Raw genomic sequence first — 18,164 nt, 5'->3', positions numbered from 1 at the left:
GCCTCACCCAGGAGGAACCCTGAAACACTGAGGACGCTCCGAGCGCGGCCCAGTGCAGCCGAGGGGACACGGTGACGCGGAGCTCGGCTCCCCCGGTGCCTGACGTGGCAACGTTCGCGGCAGCTACAGTCCTGCTCCTGCAGCGGCTGCCACGGGGCCCACTGCCCACGTCCAGCGGCTCCAGAGACCAGGCTCACTGTGCGTGCCGGCCTTGCTGCCACCAACCAGGGGGTGAGAGAACCTTCGAGCAGACCAGGCGGCCTCCTCGCAAGCCTACAGGACGATTAGACTTTGAATCTAAATTGACTTCAGTGGTTTCTCCCCCAGCACATCAACCAAGAGAAGCCCAGGGACAGTTCAGCCGGCCAGGCAGCATCGGTGGGCACTCTACTGAGAACAAAGCAGAGGCAGGAAGCGTGTGGACACCCGCCCCCTCCTGAGGACACAGAACTGGCACGAGTACGCGCGCAGACGTGCCAACAACCCTGTTTGGACACAAGCACGACGTGACAGGACGCACAGCCGCGTCTTTACGTCTCCCTCGTCACACCGTGTTCACGGGACGTCTGGTCTCCACCCACTCGCTGGCTTCTCGCCTTCTGCCTGCCAGACGCAGATCTGCCGCAGGAGCGAGCGGGCCGGGGACGGGCCCCGACGTGGCAGCGAGCGACAGCGGCCTTCAGCCTGCACGGGGGCCGGACGGCCCGGGAGGCCACGTGAGGGCGACGGCCAGACGTGTGAGGACTCGGCTGCCACCTGCAGGTGGGTGGCTGCTGTGAAGGCCCCGTGACCGGGCCACGGTGAACCACACCCACATAGGAGCCCCACGGGCACCCACGACAAGCCGAGGGGGTCAGGAGACGTCTCACAGTCCCATCCTGGCACCAAGGTCAAAGTCGGGGCTGACTGGTCGAGGAAACAGTGGGGGGCGCTGGCTGGTTCCCACCACAGACATCTCTGTGCGCGGTGAGGACGCGGTGAAGACGCAGCGCCGGGCCTGGGCTCCCCCACCACCACATGCACGCACCGCGCATGTGCACACATCTAAAGCACAGAAGCTTAAATTATTTCAGAATCCACCTCGTCCAAGGAGGGCCTTTCCGGGAACACAGACTCCTCCCCCACCACTGGACCTGGTCGGGTGTGCTCCAGCCTCTAAAACGGTTTCCAGCCACACGCGCGATCGTGCAGGCAGAACAAGTTAAACGTGAGAGAGTTTTTAAGTCCAGTTGACTGAAGTACTTAAATTTCCTGAAAACTGTACAAAATCAACCCCATTACGGAGGCTGAGTGCCTCCGCGGTTTGCGGTCATCAGCATGAGCCCTGCTCCGGCGCTCGGGAGGGGGACTGTGACCGGGAAAGAGAAGGCGAGGAACCAGGCAGCAGGCCCGGACCCCATAGGAGCCCCCTCCCCAGCCTGGGGGCCAGCCCCCTGCAAGGAACCTGCCCCCCAAACAAACTCCGGAGTTTGAGAGAGACAGAAGGTCCACACGTTGCCCCTTATGCCACGTGGCCACGTGGTCGGGCCGGGCGTCCCAGGGCAGGAGCTGTGCCGCCCCTGCGTCTCCCCGGCAGCACAGCGAGAGGCTCACTGCCTGGTTCCCCAGACACCAGAGGGAGGAGACCCTTCCCCTTCAAACCCACAGCCCCCTTTCCTGAGCACACGTGCAGAGGTCCACACAGGCGTGCACACATGCAGGAGCAGCCCAGAGACCACCGTCACTAAAAGAACAACAGCATCTGCTTTTGCAGCTTGGGGCTCTGTGCTGACAAGGGCGAGGGCCTGAAGGGTGCCGCGGGGGTACAGCAAGGTCTCCGGGCCCCAGTGGGGTTCCGCTCGGCTACCGTGGCTGCTCCGTGCCCGGATGCCTGCCTCGGATGGTCTGTGGTTCTGAGAAACAAGAAGACGCCATCGCACGGGCAGGCCCGGCAGCAGGAGCTGGTCGGAGCCCACGAGGGAGGCGCCCGCTAGCCAGGCAGACGCGGGGCCGCCCCTCAGCAGAGAACAGCCTCCTGGAGGCCCCGCACCTGCAGCCCCTCTACGGCCGGCACCGCGTGCAGTGGCCCAGGACTGTGCACGGCACCCGTGGCCGCCCACGCCCACCTCCTGCCAGCCAGCCTCCGCCGGCGCCGAAACAGCAAGGGCTCGATGTCGGTTTTTAAAGAAGATACCTGGTGCTTTCTCCACGAAAATGACCTTGGAGTCCTGCAGAAAGTTGTGGCCGGACAGGACCATCCTCTTCCCGCCGAGGACGGGGCCGCTGGCCGCGCTCTGCTTCTCCACAAGGGGCAGCTCCTGGGCCGAGCGCTGGGCTGTGTGGGGCAGGAGAGCAACGGGGTGAGACACCCAGGCCCCTCTGCCGGGCCCTCCCGGGGGCGGCCGCTACACCCCGCTTTCAAAGAGCTCCTGGGTGGGCAGTGCGACCCGTCCCTGGTACACAGGACAGAAAAGTAACCACACGTGGTCTGTGTCTTCACAGTCTTACTCCAGGTTAGAGTGACACGGGAAGACAGCCACGCCTCTGACGTGTCCACATGGACACAGCTCCCCTCTCAGTGACGAGCGTGTGCACGCGTGTGTGTGAGTGAGCGGGCGCGCTCTGCCAGGGTGACTGACTGCCAGTGGGAAGGGCCTGGGGAAGCCGCGGGGAGTCCTGCTGGTGATGGGGAGGACACGGCCCGCCCGCCGGGAGCAGCAGGGAGACCCCGGGGCAGCGGCAGCCCGGAGAGCAGGCGCCCCCAGCTAGGAGGTGGGATGTGGGGACCCGTCTGAAGCGGGCTCTGGCTTAGGGGCTGGCGGGCCACAGGCGGCCGAGCTCAGGCTGTCGGGGAGGGTGGCACAGCCAGAGGAGCAGACGCAGGAGGAGGCAGGAGTCTGGCTGGAGCAGCTGGTGAGGCCGAGCCAGGGGTCCTGACACGGTCACCCAACAGCCAGGGGACCCGAGAGGGAGGGTCCCGCTCCGCCTCATGGGGAGGGGGCCCCAGGGCAGGAGGGCAGGGCCATCTGTGGCAGACCCCACGGCCTGGGGATGGACTTCTAGAGACTGGACATCGTGAGGGTCCAGCAGCAGCGGTGGGGAGGGCTGGGAAGGAGGCAAAGACCACACGGCAGAGAAGGGGCCGCGGGGGAGGATGACCCGTCGCCGAGGTCTGGCCGACGCTCAGGTCAGAAGCCGAGGAACCAAACCAGGACGTTCCCACCGAGACGGGTGGGCGGCTGAGCCGCGAGGTCGGGGTGTCCTGAGACAGCCCACACCGGTGGGGTGGGGCGGTGCTTCAGAGACGAGAGAAGGAGGAGGGTGGATGGAAAGGCTCTCGCTGGGGCCGTGGCCAGTGGAGACTCTGGTCCCCCCAGGGTCCGGAAGCCAGGTTGGGGGCGGGCACCGTGGGGTTTTCATACGGAGCTGAACCAGTCGCCCGACTCGCTAACAAAAACGAGCAGAGTCACTGCAAGAGGAAGCTGACCCCAGGCCTCGGTGGTCCCAGCTCCTGGAGGAGCTGAGTGGCCACGTGCATCCAAGCCAGCAGCATCTCACTACCTGGGCCTGTCCACGCACACCGAGGGCAGTGAAGCCAGGGCCACCAGCGACAAAGGCCTGAGTTACACGTGGGCAGGCTTGCAAATTTAGGTCCCTTCAATCCAACAGATTTCAAGGCCAAAATGCCACTTTCTCAAGTTCCCTGAAACGTGAGGGGATTAAGTCAAATTCGGTCACCGCAAACATCTCAGTACTTGGGGACCAACTTCCTCTGCCTCTTACGCCCTCCTGCAGGTGCTGGGGGTCGGCGGCAACCCTCACTCCACGCACGCCCAGGAGCTGCGGGCACCCTGGCCAGGGTGCAAGTGCTCCCGTGACTGCACGGGAGGGTGCAGGTGCTGTGGGTGGGATGAGCGCAGCTCAGAGGCTGCGCACGAGAACCAAGGTGCTACTGGAAAGGACCCTGCGGCAGGGACCGGCCCTGCTCGGCCTGCAGACGGGGGGTGGGGGTGCGGCACTCACAGCACTCGATGGGGTTGGAGGCGACCTGCAGCGACAGAGTCCGGCCGTTGGGCTGCGGGACGTGGACACGGAAGACCAGCCTCACCCGCGTGTTCTTCCTCCCGATGTCCGTCTCCCCCTTGCGGAGCTCGATGTCAGAGTTTCTGAGCTTCAGGATCCCGGCGCAGTCAATGCTGCCGGAAACAAGAGTCTATGCTCAGTCCTGGACCCCAGCCCCATCCCGGGCGACCGCTCACCAAAGGATCTTTGCGGCCCTGCCAGAGGCCGGGGCAGCCAGACACCCGCCCGTCAAGTGAGCTGGGGCTGAGGCAGCGGGAGACGAGCCAGCCCCGGCCTCAGGAGCCCGGATCCCAAGCAGGCAGAGCTGCCACGCGCTCAGGGCTCCAGAAGCCCCAGCCCCACTGCCCTGGGCTCGCGTGGATGCCCCAGTGCAGGACGCGGTGTCCAAAGGAAGGCTCCTCCGGTGGCTCCGAAAACCTCCTTCCACTTAAGATTCTGGCAGCGTCCCCCTTAATTCAGAATCCTGAGTTTTCTAGGGCCTCATATGATTTCACTTAATTTCATTTAACTTAACAGTTCCATTCAACACCAGACTCCAGCAGAACAATCCAGGCGTCATTCATCAGATGGAAACCAGCCCTTCCCTCTGTCAGAAGCTAAGGAAGCGAGGCCGCATGATGCCTCTAGGTCAGGACCACAGCCCAGCCCGGAGCAGCAGGGAAGCCCTGGCCCTGGAGCCCAGGCCAGTCCCGGTCCCGTGGTGTCTACACCATCTCTGGGTTGGATGGTATTGTGGTAAATGCAGCCACTGAAGGAACAGCTGCTGCTGAAGGAACCAGCAGTTCTCTCAAATCATCTGCCCTGGTCCGAGGGAACTGTGATTACAGCTCTTGAAGCAAACCCAAGGATTTAGAATGAATTCCCCCAAATCCATGAAAAGCCAACATGGAGAGAAGACCTTCCCTTTCCTTTCCTTTTTGCTCTCTCTTTTTTTTTTTGTTGCGAGCCCAGGCTCTAAGGCACCTGGGCTTCAGTAGTTGCAGCGTGTGGGCTCAGCAGTTGTGGCTCACAGGCTCAATAGTTGTGGTACGCGGGCTCAGTAGTTGTGGCTTGTGGGCTCTAGAGCACAGGCTCAGTAGTTGTGGTGCATGGGCTTAGTTGCTCTGCGGCATGTGGGATCTTCCAGGACCAGGGCTTGAACCTGTGTCTCCTGCATTGGCAGGCGGATTCTCAACCGCTGCGCCACCAGGGAAGCCCCTCCCTTTGTTTTTGACTTAGAGGGTTTATGAGTTACAAATAACTTATCCAAATCCCATGCAAAGCTCTACACGATGTGGCTTCTACACCTACTCCCTCACCCGCCACAGCCCTGAGCTCCTCGCTGCCCCACGGACGCCCCAAGCTCACTCCTGCCTTGGGGACTCTGCACTCGCTGCCTTCCTGCAGGGTCAGCTCTCAGCTTCTGTGCCACCTCCCCACAGACACTTGCCCCCGAACTCTCCAACAGGCCCCCTGTGCTAATGAGTTCCTGCCTTATGTCCCCCGCCCCAGAGGCCCCCAGGAGAAGGCAAGTCCTGTGGGACAACCGTGTCTCCTTTCTCTGCTGCATTCACAGCTCAGGAGTGAAATGCACGTAGCAGTCACTCAGTTAGGAAGCCGCGAACACGGGCCCTACCTGGACACGAGAAGATTGCCCTGCAGCTTGTTAACCAATTCACCTCTAAACTACTGAGTCAGATCTGACCTGCATGTTCCAGCTGGTCACATCGGAGATGCAGAAATCCTCATTGAAAATACGACCCAGACATACTGGTCTCTTTAATGTTTCAATGTTTGCCTTTTAACCATTGCTCTGACTTTCACAGTGCATTCACAGAAATAAATGGGTGCCACGTTGACACACGGAGGGAGGAAGTACTGACAGCTGTGCACTGAGATACTTAAAGTGGCAACATGCACAGGGGCTGAAACCCTAGGAAGAAACAAATCCGTTGTCATAAATATTTGTAACGTTTACTGAGGTGTTAAGCCCAGGGCACCCAGGGCCCCTGAGCTGTGGAAATGTGGGGGGAGATGCAGGCGTGCAAGCGCCCCCCCGAGCCCCCGTCCCCCGAGCCCCCGAGGCGCGGCTTACATTGCACGCATGTTGTTCTCCGGCAGCAGCGGTATTTCAAGGACCTTGGTGTTGGAGAGGATGGCCTCGTGGCTGGTGGTGGAGACGGTCTTGCCTGTGATCCGGTGCACCTGGTAGAAGGCATGGGGCCTCAGCAGCCGGTCGTCCGCTGTCCCGATGAACAGCTGCAGGGTGAGCGGCTCACTCTCCATGTAGCCGTGCAGCTGGGGAGAGAGGGGGACAGGCCTGTGAGCGCCGCGCCCCCGATGCCCGGACCCACCGTGCTCCCTGTGCAGAGGCTGGTCCAGAGGGGAGTGTGCACGGGCCGAGGCTGGTCCCCCCGCCCCTCCTGCACCTCGTGCCCCAAAGTCTGGGGCTTCTGCTCTGCAGTCGGTTCTGAACACGTGGCTGCCCACGCTGGAACACACGCGCACAGATGTGCAGTGCACACCTGCACGCATGTACCTGCATCCCAGGAGCACACGTGCCCCGTGCCCGGGACAGTGACGGGGACCCGCAGGGGCGGGCAGATGGGAAGCAGAGCCGGTCTCCCCGGGCCACTGCCTCCTCCTCAGCCCACCCCTCTGCCCACGCGCGGGCGACACAAGCAGCTCGTGGGGACCCACCCGAAGCTGGGCCAGTGCCAAGCCCTCCGCACAAGCCTCCCCTGATGAATTCAGACACTCGCCCAAGAGGACGCCATCCACTTTCCGCTGCTCAGTCCAGTCCAAACCAGCAAACAGGACGCTTGCAAACAAGACACTAACAGCATCGGCCCTTTGCGGCCTGGCTTGCCAGGTGGTGGCTACGGGCTGCCCTGGTGCCCGTTGCAGGTGCCCCTGGACTGGCGGCGGGGAGCCCCAAGTCGTGGCCCGTCTGCCAGCATCAGGCCCAACACGGGGGGCCGCACGTGGCCGTTCCGATCATGCGGGCATGAAACCCAGTGAGACTCGGGCCCCAGAACCGGAGCAAGCCCATCGTGCACCAGGAGCCCCTGGGAGGGCGCTGCTCCTGCATTTCAGGACCTACACTGGCCGAGCCCGGGCCGACCACCAGGGGCGCAGGTCAGAGCCCTCCTCGCGCCCCTGCGCCTCCAGCCGCTACCTCCCTCGGGGTGAGTCCTTTTCAGAACTGAACTTGTCTCGTCTTCTTCGTCTAGGTCACAGCTGACCGTACTCAAGAGGCAAATCCTGAAGAAAGCAGGCAGCTCAGGGCGAGGCCCAGGCCCAGCTTCCACAGGACCCCTGGGGCTCCCCCCCTCCTCCTGCAGAGGCAGGCGACCTGCGTCCAGCCAGAGCCCCCGAGGGTCCCGACGCAGGACCCCCGCGGGGGGGCAGCCCCACGAGCAGAAAGGCTCAGTCAGCACAGCTGTGCTGCTTCTTGCGTTGTGGTCACGTTCTCCCTAGACTAATTTTAGCCGCTTTGACAACAGGTAGCAACCGTAACACAGTCTGATGGGCCAAACTAGTGCCGTCCCCGAGAGCGCTGTCACTGCTTCCACAGCAGCAGAGACCCTGGAACGGCAGTGCCAACGAGGCCACCTGCAGGTCCCGGACCCGCCTGCTCCCCCGCGGGATTCTCAGGGGGTCGCAAGCCCCTCCCAGCCCTGCGGCCAAGCGGAAGCCACGGAAGAACCAGCCCCACAGCGGGGTTGTGGTCGGGTCCATGCGCCCCGTGAGCCCCGTCCGGGCTCCATCTCTGCCCTGTGAGAAGGCGCCCCGACGGTCACTTCACAGCCCACGGGGAAGAAGCTCAGGCTGGATGACCAAGACCTTCCAAGCCGCACTGGCTCAGGACACGGAGGGGGCCGGGGCACAGCGCAAAGGGCCAGGCTGCCAGGTGACCGAGGAAGCACAAGAGGGGCATGTGTCAGTAACCCAAAGAAATGGGAAACCTCCGGTACAGCTGCAGCTGACCACGGTGACCGAGATCCTGCTTCCGTCTCTACGGGTCATTTTTCCAAGTTGGGATGTTAGAATGGAAGCTGAAGCTCCGTCCAGATGAGTAAGTTGGAATTCCGCTGGAAGGTCCAGTGCTGGGAGCTGTGCACTTTCTCTGCCCTGGGTGTCTCGCTCTCTGTCTTCCTTGCAGAGAACTCACTATATGCTGCCCTGGCTGGTTTTCCATTTCTTTCTACGACATCCAGTTAGCAGCACCCGCCTCGTCCCCACCCCACTCCACTGTGGCCTCCCTGAGCTCTCCTCCATCCCTGCGTTTGGGAACAAATGTCTCTTCAACCCAGAGAAGCGAGCGCCTGCTATTTCAAGTGTGGTTCAAATCAGCAGTGAACCGTTCATCAAAGCCGCACTGACAAAGACCCAGCTACTGCGCCGACTTCACTTAATTACGAGATGAAGTCACTTATAAATTTTCAGAGCTCAGAAGACAGTCCCAAACAATGACAGGCCGTTCACGGGAGACTCACAGGCACTCAGCAAGCAGAGTGCCAGGGCCCGCGTGCCACCCACTTGGGGCCCCCGAGAAGGATGTGCCTGGGCGCCAGGCCGCTGGCGGGGCTGAGAGCCGGGCCAGATGAGGGATCCAGGTGGCGCCTTATTAGGGCGGGGCCCCCCGCAGGGTCAGCGGCTCCTTCCAGCCCGCCCCGTCTCCCGGCCAACAGGGTCTGAGTGGTGTCGCAACTGTGGATAGGAGACAGCTGGCCATGAGCCAGGACTGACCGCTGCTGGACCGCAGCCCCCGATGAATGGATTTACAGCTGCAGGTGAACATCCAGCAGCTCTGAGGCTCCCACACAAGCTCACCACGGGTGTCTGGTGTCTGTGGACATCTCCGGAGCATTCTGTAGCACCCGATTAATATTTAACAGCCCGTGTTTGTCACAGGCTGTGGAGTGGCCCCCCGGGGGCTCTGAAACATCACCCTTGAGATTTTCTGGAGACGAGGAGGAGCTCCATGTAGGACAGGTGTGCACGGACGCACACGCAGCACACACCGACACACATGCACATTCACACTCAGACACACACACGCACGCGCACACACACGCTCTCCAGACTTGCTCTGGAATTCCGTAGTTGGTTGGGAAGATCTTATTTCCTGGCTGGCAGCAAGAGTTTCGTGCGTCAGGCTCCCTATTTTTATCGTTTTCATCTGTGACGTGGTTCCAAGCACCCATGGATGTGCTCATATTCAAAGTGGTTCTTTCCTATTAAAATAATCGAGCTTTCACCCTGACCCACAGGTGTCTGGCCCATATGGACCAGATGAGTGTCTGACGGGCATGTGCACAGAGGAGGGGAGTCGGTCTCAGGCCTGCGGCTGAACCCGAGTGGCCGTGGCGAGCAGAGAACTGGAGGAAGCATCAAGTTTACTGAGAGACCCACAAGTCCACTCGCTGTCCTCCTGGCCTGCTGTGCCTCTCTCAAGGCCAATGCAGAGCCTTTCCTGCTCTAAGGCCACCACACAGAGAACCCGCCAGGAGCCACCCAGCGCCTGATGCTCATTTCAAGGTGGGTCCTGCTAACATGGCTTAATTCTGAAGAAACAAGATGCCTCTCCTGTTTGAACTGAAGAGCTTTTTCCCTGTGTGGACACATGAGCATCTCCACACACACAGAGTTCAGTTAGGGGGGGAACCAGGACCAGCTTGCCGGGTCCACCCAACTTCTCCCTGCTGGGGAGCGTGAGTCCAGTCTTTTGCCAATTTAACGAACCTCCTAAGAAACCTGTACTCTGTGCTGGACTTGACCTACATTTTTAAAACAGGAAATGTAAAAATAAAATCAGAGACTGATGAAGAAACAAATTTTGCCTCTTACTATTCCATTTTGTGACATTTAATACAAGGATATGTAAATGAGTCTTTGGCTAAGACTGTCTCTTGTGTGGCCAAGGCGTATTCCTCCCAGACCCCAGGCCGGCACACGGCCTGGCCAAGGTCAGACGACTTGAAAACGACAATTTCAAATCCCACGGGACTCACACTGGGGCCCTGCTCTGACGGCACGTAGGATGCAGCGGACTGTGGGAGTAACTTTGCCTTTTTAAAAACATGCCATTTCAGTGAAAATGGGAATACTGAAGGTTTAACCTGGAAGGTAAACATCTATTATTTAAAACACGAAGTTCACTGTAAGAGAAGTAATTTAAATACTTCACATGTTCCACGGCGTGGGTTTTCTGTCCCTGGCACGTTCTACTGTCTGTCAAAATAATATTTATAAAATTACCTGTCATAACAATGACCTCTCTTTGCTTCAACCTAAACTAAACAAAACGTGCTATTCCATTTTCAAGGTGTAAGACCTGGTGACTTTCCTACACATAAAAATGTTTGTTTTTAGCTGCTACGCTCACCTTCGCACTCGCACGGCAGGATGACGGGCGCAGGGAATGACCGAGGCCGAACTGGCTCGGTGCTGAGATTCCCACAGCGCGAGCCCGCAGGGGCAGGGGCGTCGTACAGAGGACCAGCTAATCGAGGGAAATCACTTCCCACTAAGTGTTGAGATGGTACAAACATACACCGAGCAAGAGATCCTTGTGCACAGCGCAGCAGGCAATTTAAAGGGAAATCATGCATTTAACCCAGATGTAAAATTTGCATCTTTACACAATACCCAAAGGAACTCTGCAGGAAGGAAAAAATCCAGCTCACAAGCTGGTTCCACTTTTTTCAACCCCAATTGTCCCAGTACTGGAATAACTTAAGAGACTTCATCGTGTGAGCGTTCGGTCTCCAAAACCACAGGAGAGCTTTCCCCGCAGGGCGCCGCCCGCCCCCCCAACCCCGCCCCGGCCCGGGACCGAGGACGGGCCCAGGGCACGCGGTCAGCTCACAGCAGACCAGACCTCAGGGGGGCAGGGCCAAGGCTGTGCTCCCGAGCCCTCCTTCCCCGGACGGCCTCTCCGAACTCACTGGAAACACTGCACGACGGACGGGGGCAGTGGCCACCCCCCCAGGCATACGGGGCAGGCAGAGGGCCTGGCCCTTGGTGTTTATCCCCAGCGCCCAAAGGGCAGCCTCGGGCAGGGCCCGGATGAGGGCTGACGGAGGCACTGTGCGGGCCAAGGGCGCTGCCTGCCATACACCCACACGCCCACGCGACGGTCACCGGCCTGCTGTCGGGCCAGCCCCGCCCTGGCACCAGCTGCTGCTGAGGGGACGGCCACCACCGCCAGCCACGGCATGATCACGAGTCCCGCTGGGCGGGGCCCGGCCCACAGCAGGGCCGAGCTGGCCACCTGTGCTGACCAGAGCCCAGCGTCCCGTGCAGGAGAAGGAGACTGGAAGCCCGGCTCGGCGAGGCCACGCTGCCCCACCCTCAAGTGTGCAGACAGGGTGCTCGTGGCTCCCCAGCTGCGTGCGGGGCAGGGGCAGTGCTCAGGGAGCCAGCACCCCCCAATCCAGAGCGCCCCCCGGAGACAGAGCCGTCTGCAAAGCACAGCAGGAGGAGGGGTGGCCAAGAGGACCTGGACACGGGGTCGCTGCTGGGAGCCATCCACCTGCGAACCGGGCACAGGCACTGGGCCCCAGAGCTCGGGCCAGCGTGCCCTCCGTGGCTCTTGTCCTCCTCCTTCCCACGGAGGGCAGGCTGCACAGCGGGCGCACCTCCCTACGTCCCTGTGCTGGGCGGTACCCCAGGAGGACGACGCCCGGAAGACCCTCCCTGGGGAGAGCTTGGCCCGAAGATGAAGGACAGGGCTCTGCACGGGGCAACAGGCTGGGGGCTGCCAGCGGGAGGGAGACCCAGCCCCGAAGCAAACGGGGCGGGGATCTCCCACCGGGCCATCCCCCAGCTGAGGGTACTGGGCATCCATGACTCAGCCACCCGTGGTGTGGCCCCCAGGAGACCATGGAGCCCCCGGTCAGAGGGGAGGGCCGGCTAGGGCCACGGATTTCCCTATTTTGTCGTTTTTATCAAAGACAGTGGTTTCTCACCATTATCTCCGTTACACCGTCTGGCACCCCCCCTCCCACCTGCAGCGCGTGTGAGTGTTCTGACAGCTGCGATGGGGCCGCAGTGCCGACGCACAGCTCTGAACTGAGACGGTCCGGCACACGGCTCTGCCCTCAAAAGACATCAGGAAAACATCCTGGGATAATGCAGAAACCACAGCAGAATTACGCACAGTCATCAGAGGTTCTGTGCCCGAGGCGACTTTTATTCTAAAATTTCCGCAGCCTGGAACACAGAAGCCAAAGCTCTTGAATTAGAAGATTTTTGGAGGCTGACGATGTTGTTTATTGCTCTGCAAAGGTTTCCACTGCTGAGCTACTCATGGACTTTATCCCCCAGTGACTGTATCGGCTGCAGGAAAACTTGAACTGCGCTGTCCTCAGTTCTGCTGCCCAATGAAACTCGAAAACAGGTGTTTAAAAACCAATGTGCCGTACCTGAGATCGAGTGTCTGTGCCGTGTGTCGGCAGACAGCGACAAAACCCCAGCTATCTTTCCTATTATTATTACTGGCAACTTCACTGCATCCTCGTGCTGACACGGTGCGACTCCCCTGAACACCCTTACCAAGACCACGCAGGCACAGGCACAGGCACCTCTTTGGTTTGGGTGGAACATAAATGGCAAACCCCCCGCTCGGGGCCCTGAGCTTCCGCAGAGCCCACTGTGTCGCGGGAACCATGGCAGCAGCTCCCGCGACACAGGTGTGTCTACAAAGAGCGAGACTGTCCAGGCCTGTGTGCGCGGCCGGCCCAGAAGGCAACGGCCACCTGCCCGGACGCTGCTGGAAGAGCAGAAGGCAGCTGCCCGCTGCCCAGCGGCCCCATAAAAGATTAATCAGCCCCATGGGCAGGTCAGCGGCGTTTGGCTGCCGGACGACCGGGGTCCGGGCTAGGGTCAGCCCTGCGTCCGTCGCTGTCTCAGCTCCTGGGGTAGGGGGTGGGGTCTGGGCTGGAGCAGGGCTGCTGGTATCGGGCAGTTCTGACCCTCAGCTCCTCAGTGGGACCAAGGAATTTCTTCCACTAGCTTCTATGTCTCTGGCTTTTGTGAAAACCTTGGCTTCCAGGTTAACGATCCTGTCTCAATCCGGTTTCCATAAGAAAAAATGGAGCAAAGCTTTGGGTAAAACAGAACACGCCGCGGACACCAGATAAAAGAAAGCACTGCTGTGTGTCCGCAGTATTCAGACACCCCCAGGAAGCCTGTTTCTTGAAATGCTGATGCTTCTGGACCCAGGGGTGCGGGGTGCTACAGGAAATGAAAAGGGATAACAGCCGACTGGCTGATTGTAACGATCTGGAGAGGATGACTGGTTCCTGGCGTGTGCCTTCCTCGGTGCCGGCTCAGACGTCTTACATCATAGAAAAATACCTGTCCTGGCCTACGGGGGCAAACCTGAGCCTCAAAGCCGACCACCCTAAAGAGAGGCCCCTGCACCACGCAGGGCACGAGGCCGGGGCCGGGACCCTCCCTCGGGCCAGCCCGGCCTCCCGGTCCCCACTGCCTGGGCCAGGGTGGCCCCCGCATCCCCCCGCCAGTCACCCGGCCGGACAGGGGTTACACTGGTCACTCATAACTGGCAGGAACACAAATTACAAACCTAAGGTGCTGTTCAGGAATTGACAGGCCTCCACCGAGTCTCACGTTTCTGCGACCTATTAATTATTCACACAGGCCTGGCCTCCTGTGTGACGGGCTAGATGCTATCGAGCTGGTTATTTTGGTAACTGGGTAAACAGAGCTTCATCCTTTGACCCCTGGGTCAGAGATCGTGACGACCCCCAGCCCACTCCCCCAGCCCCCACGGGGCGGCAGGAACCGGGGACCTTCCCAGAAGGGACCTCTGCCCTCGGGACGGGGACCAGGCTTCAGGGATGCAGCGCAGCGGGCAGGCCTGGACAACAGCCCGGGAGGGTAGAAGGGAGACGGGGACACAGCAGGAAAGAAAAGCAGAAAAACGAAGTGAACAGAGTCGGCCTCCTGGAGCTGCAGTTCTCTCTTCGGAGGGAGAGGGAACACAGGGACCCAGGGACCCCTTTGGGGACGCGTACTCTGAGCTATCAGCAAAAACAGTGGAAAGGCAAACTCCACGCAGCCCGATGGCTCTCTCTGCTCTCCCTCCCCAGGGAGAAGGTGGGGGAATCTCCCTCCTCAGCCCAGACCCACTGACGGCAACGGCAGGGAGCCAGCTGCGCTGCTGTCCGGGCGCTGAGCGCGGATGCGGGGCGGGGTGCGAGCAGGACGGGCTGGGAGACCGGACGGAAGGGGGGGCCCCCAGACGCACCCAGAACACCTGGCCCCCGGGGTGGAGAGGCCGCCGCGCCCAGAGACCCTCACCCAAGAGCAGACTGGCCAGCGGGCCGAGGAGGCCGGGAGGAGCCCCGTAGTCATCCCGCCGGAGAGTCGGTGTGAGCCCTGCAGCTCAGGAGACACAGAACAACGGTGTGAAGCACCAGCTCTGATTGCTCCGGGTCGGTCTGTCCTGCTGGCACCACTGGAAAAGGCCTTTGCATCCCCGTCGGAAGCTCCCGGGGCTCCTGCATCTTAAACCAGCGAGCAGCCCATGGATTTACACACACACCCGGGGCGCTGGTGGCAGAAGGTCTGGACCGAGGACACGAGGGGCCCTGGGCGCTGGGAGCCAGGACACCCCACCCTGACCCCAGCTGGACGCCTCCTGCCCGGGAGGATTCTACGTGTGTCTGAATCCTTTGGCAGTAGGGGAAAAGGCACGATTTTAAAGTTCAGGGAAACCCACACTCCCTTCCTCCCTGGTCCCATCATTACAAAGTCAGCAGAGGCCAGCGCAGACCCCAGGGCCCCTGGTACTCGCTGTGGCCGCATCACACGCACACCCGCCGGTGGGGACGGGGGCCTCGAGGAGGACGGCCCACACCCACCCAGCTCCAGCCCGCGGGCGAGGGGAGCCAGCACCCAAGAGGGCCGTCACAGCAGCCTCGGGGGCCCAGACGTGCCCGCCGGGCACACCCACCAGGGCCGTCAAGGACCCTGGAGAGTCTGGGTGGTGGACGGTCTGCGACGCTCACTCCTGGCACCAGCCCCCGAACGATGCTGGGCAAGCCCCGTACGCATCTGTGTCCCCAAATGAAAATGGGGGACAAGACCACGTGAATGCAAAGTCCTTTCCTAATCTGAAATTGCAGTCTGAATCTGCCTGGAAAGAAGGTTCTGCATTTCGTCGCGTCTCCTAGACTCAGAGGAGGGGGCCGCAGAGGTGGAGGCAGCTCCCCTTGCGTCTTGGATGCTCGGAAAATGCAGGAGTCCTCCCTGGGCCCAGCAGGGCCTCTGCCCTACACAAGGCCACTGCCCCTGACTTCACGGCAAGCTTGGGGATGCGGAAGCAAGTCGATGGGCTGGCTGTCCTAGGAGGGCAGCAAAAGCCCCTGGTGCAGTCCACACGACCGCTGGCCTCCTCTGAGCTCCATGTGACAGCGGCTCCGAGGGACGGCCTGGATGCCCCGGAACCAAAACCCGGCTTCCCTCTGACCGGCTGACCGCAGAACGGCCAGTGGGAGCGACTGTCTCCCCAACGTGTGGATCAGCCTGTGGCTGAGGCTCCGGGGAGCCACTGGGGTCAGAGGATGTGCTAAAATAACTCACAGCGCAGGATAAAACTCTGTGGTTACTGGGCTTTCACGGCAACTGAGAGAGCTTTCTGTTTTCATCTGTTTTACAATTATGTGCAAATTCTATTTTTATCCAGTTTGTGCTCCACTAACTGAAGAAGAAAACAAACCCCAAAGCCCCTCTGTCTACCTGCTCATCTCACCTTGCACACAGACTCCATCTACGGCAGACAGATCAGAGAACTCTCCAGTACCAGCCCTCTTGCAGGAGGAATGCTGATAGAGGCTGACATTTCTGTTGGGCCTGGTTTCCTCTCGAGGTTCAGCTGTGTGGCAGGGGGAGGGGCCTTCATTCTGCTTAAACCCAGAGGCAGCCCCGCCCATCCTGCCATCACTGAGCTCGAAATAATTTTGGAGGATTCATTCTTAAGATGTTTCCAACGCGGCTTCAAGCTTCAGAATCCCTCCACCAGTCCCAGTCCTCTCCACCTCATCTACACTGAGAGATTAACACTGCCCTGGGCCCAAGACACCTGCCCGGCGGGACGGGAGCGCGGCGCTGGGACCCTGCAGGGGGTGGGATCCTTGTGCCCCCAGAAGAGGCGGGGCACGCCCTCGTCCCCAGGGCCACAGCCACCAGGCCAAGGACAGGAATGGCCCTCGCTCAGGGCCTCAGCCCCGCGCTGTGCATCTCATGACAGGGGTGTCCAAGGGGCACGAGGCTCCCTGCCCTCGCCAAGGTAATTTACAGGAAACGGGGGCTTTGGGTCATTATTTCTCTGCTGCTTTATTTTCATTTCTCCTTATTGAACAGTCTGCTTCCTCACCTTTGTAATGTCTTTTCCATTCAGCAGCAACACACTTTCTTCCAGTGGAAACCGTAGCAGGAAGGGACTTAAACACCGTTTATGGACTTGGCTAAGCGCAGGCATTATCCGACCTGCCTCCGCCCGGGAGGGGACCTGAAAGGGCCGCCGGCCGCTGCTGAGCCCGCTCTGCGTTTCCCAAGTCAAGCGGCCAACCAAGTGGGTATTAACCGGCGTCGAGCGCACAGCCTCCGACGTCGCCCTGACGTCACCTCGCCAACTCCAGGCCCTGACTGCCGCGTCGGCGGACCAGCGCTTGTCTCTGTGCCCTCCTGCCCTCGCAAGCTGTATTGTTATTTATCTAAATGGAATCAAATACAAACACGGGGTGCCTTGCCGCTTCCCCTTCCGCTTGCACCATCCCCTAAATGACAGGGTTGGGGAGCGGACTGGACAGGCGGGGGCGTAGACAGACGGGGGAGAACCGTCTCCATCAGCGCCGTGCGGCTGCAGTTCCGGGGCAAGAGGGCAAACTCGCGTCCAAGGGGACAGTCACAGGTCACATCACAGGGGTTTGGTGGGAGACGCTGGGCTGATGAGGTGACACGTGTGACCAAATGCCAATGCCTGCAGGATAGCCTGTCCGCGAGTTCACGTTTACCTCCTGGGCTGGAGGAGGGCGACAGGTTTGGGATGGCGGGCGTGGCCTGGACACCAGCTCTGAACACGTTGACTCTGACGCCAAGTACACCCATCTCCCCCGGGGTGTGTGAGGCTGGGGAGCGGCACCCGGAGCCACCCCGACAGAGCCCCGCCGGCCCCCTGCGAGGCCGGAGCAGCCCCTCCTTGATGCCACCCCGGCCCCGACACCCCACGGCAGGTCCCCACTCCTGTCCCCAACTGAGAAGCAAAGTGGCGGGTCCCAGCCGGCACTCCAGTGCTGGGGCTGGTGAGCAGACCCGGGGCCCAGTGGGGCGCGTGGGCCAGAGAATGGCATCTCTAAGGGACACTGGGGAGGCTTACTTTGGGAACCACCACCTCAAAGGGTCCAAGGCTTCAGAGAGGAAAGAACGGACTCTTTAAAAGTAGCCTCTGAAAACCCCAAACCAGAGGCAGCAGCCGTGCAGACGGGCTTCGCTTTGGACAAATCTTAACGTGGCCCAAGGAGGCCTTGGTCGAGGCTCTGTTGACGGCCGCGGGGAGACGTGCTACAAGGAAGGTGGCCACGTTTGGGGAAGCAGCCCCAGGAGGTGGGCGGCCACGGCCAACGCAGGAGGGGAACAGCGGCTGCGGGCAGAGCAGGGCTGCATGCTCTTCCCATCTGTCCCCATCTGAGATCTGGGGGATGGGGCTAATTCTCAGCAGAGGGCTGGGCAGAGGTGGGCTCCATTCCCCTCGGGGCTGGAGAGGGTACAGGGCCCCTGGATTCGATTCTCTGACTCTCCCCAGAGCAGGGGCCCCAGGAGGCGTCCCCTGCCCGTCCGTGTGTGGCGTGCACAGCATCCAGCGTGTGGCGTACGCCGTGGAACCTCTGCGGCAGAATGACGGACAAAATGCAGCGCAGCTGGATCAGAATCGAGGGGCAGCTTCTCAGCAGGAGCTTCAGGCCTTGGTTCTAATAACCCTGAACACCTATTTCTACAGATTTGTTAAAGAAAAGGTCCTCAAAAATAAAGCACTTTTATTTCAAAGGTATATTTCTTTTCTTTTAAATTTTCCTATTCCAGGACACCTT

At 60.7% G+C, this 18,164-nt stretch overlaps 1 protein-coding gene across 5 annotated transcripts in view; it reads right to left on the bottom strand.

Annotated features, from left to right (window-relative positions):
• NFATC1 (nuclear factor of activated T cells 1) overlaps positions 1-18,164 on the bottom strand; it is a 101,884-nt gene that overhangs the window by 51,103 nt on the left and 32,617 nt on the right. For all 5 annotated transcript variants that reach the window (XM_081252764.1, XM_081252767.1, XM_081252766.1 and 2 more), the window contains exons 4-6: positions 6,137-6,339; positions 4,003-4,175; positions 2,174-2,314 (exon numbers count right to left, since the gene is read on the bottom strand). In XM_081252764.1, coding sequence (XP_081108890.1) covers positions 2,174-2,314; positions 4,003-4,175; positions 6,137-6,339 — 517 coding nt within the window. The remainder of the gene's footprint in view (positions 1-2,173; positions 2,315-4,002; positions 4,176-6,136; positions 6,340-18,164) is intronic.

This window comes from Mesoplodon bidens (genome assembly GCF_964165515.1).
Source record: "Mesoplodon bidens genome assembly, chromosome: 13".
In the NCBI taxonomy this organism is placed as follows: domain Eukaryota; kingdom Metazoa; phylum Chordata; class Mammalia; order Artiodactyla; family Ziphiidae; genus Mesoplodon; species Mesoplodon bidens.
This window is presented reverse-complemented; position numbering and strand designations above follow the sequence as displayed.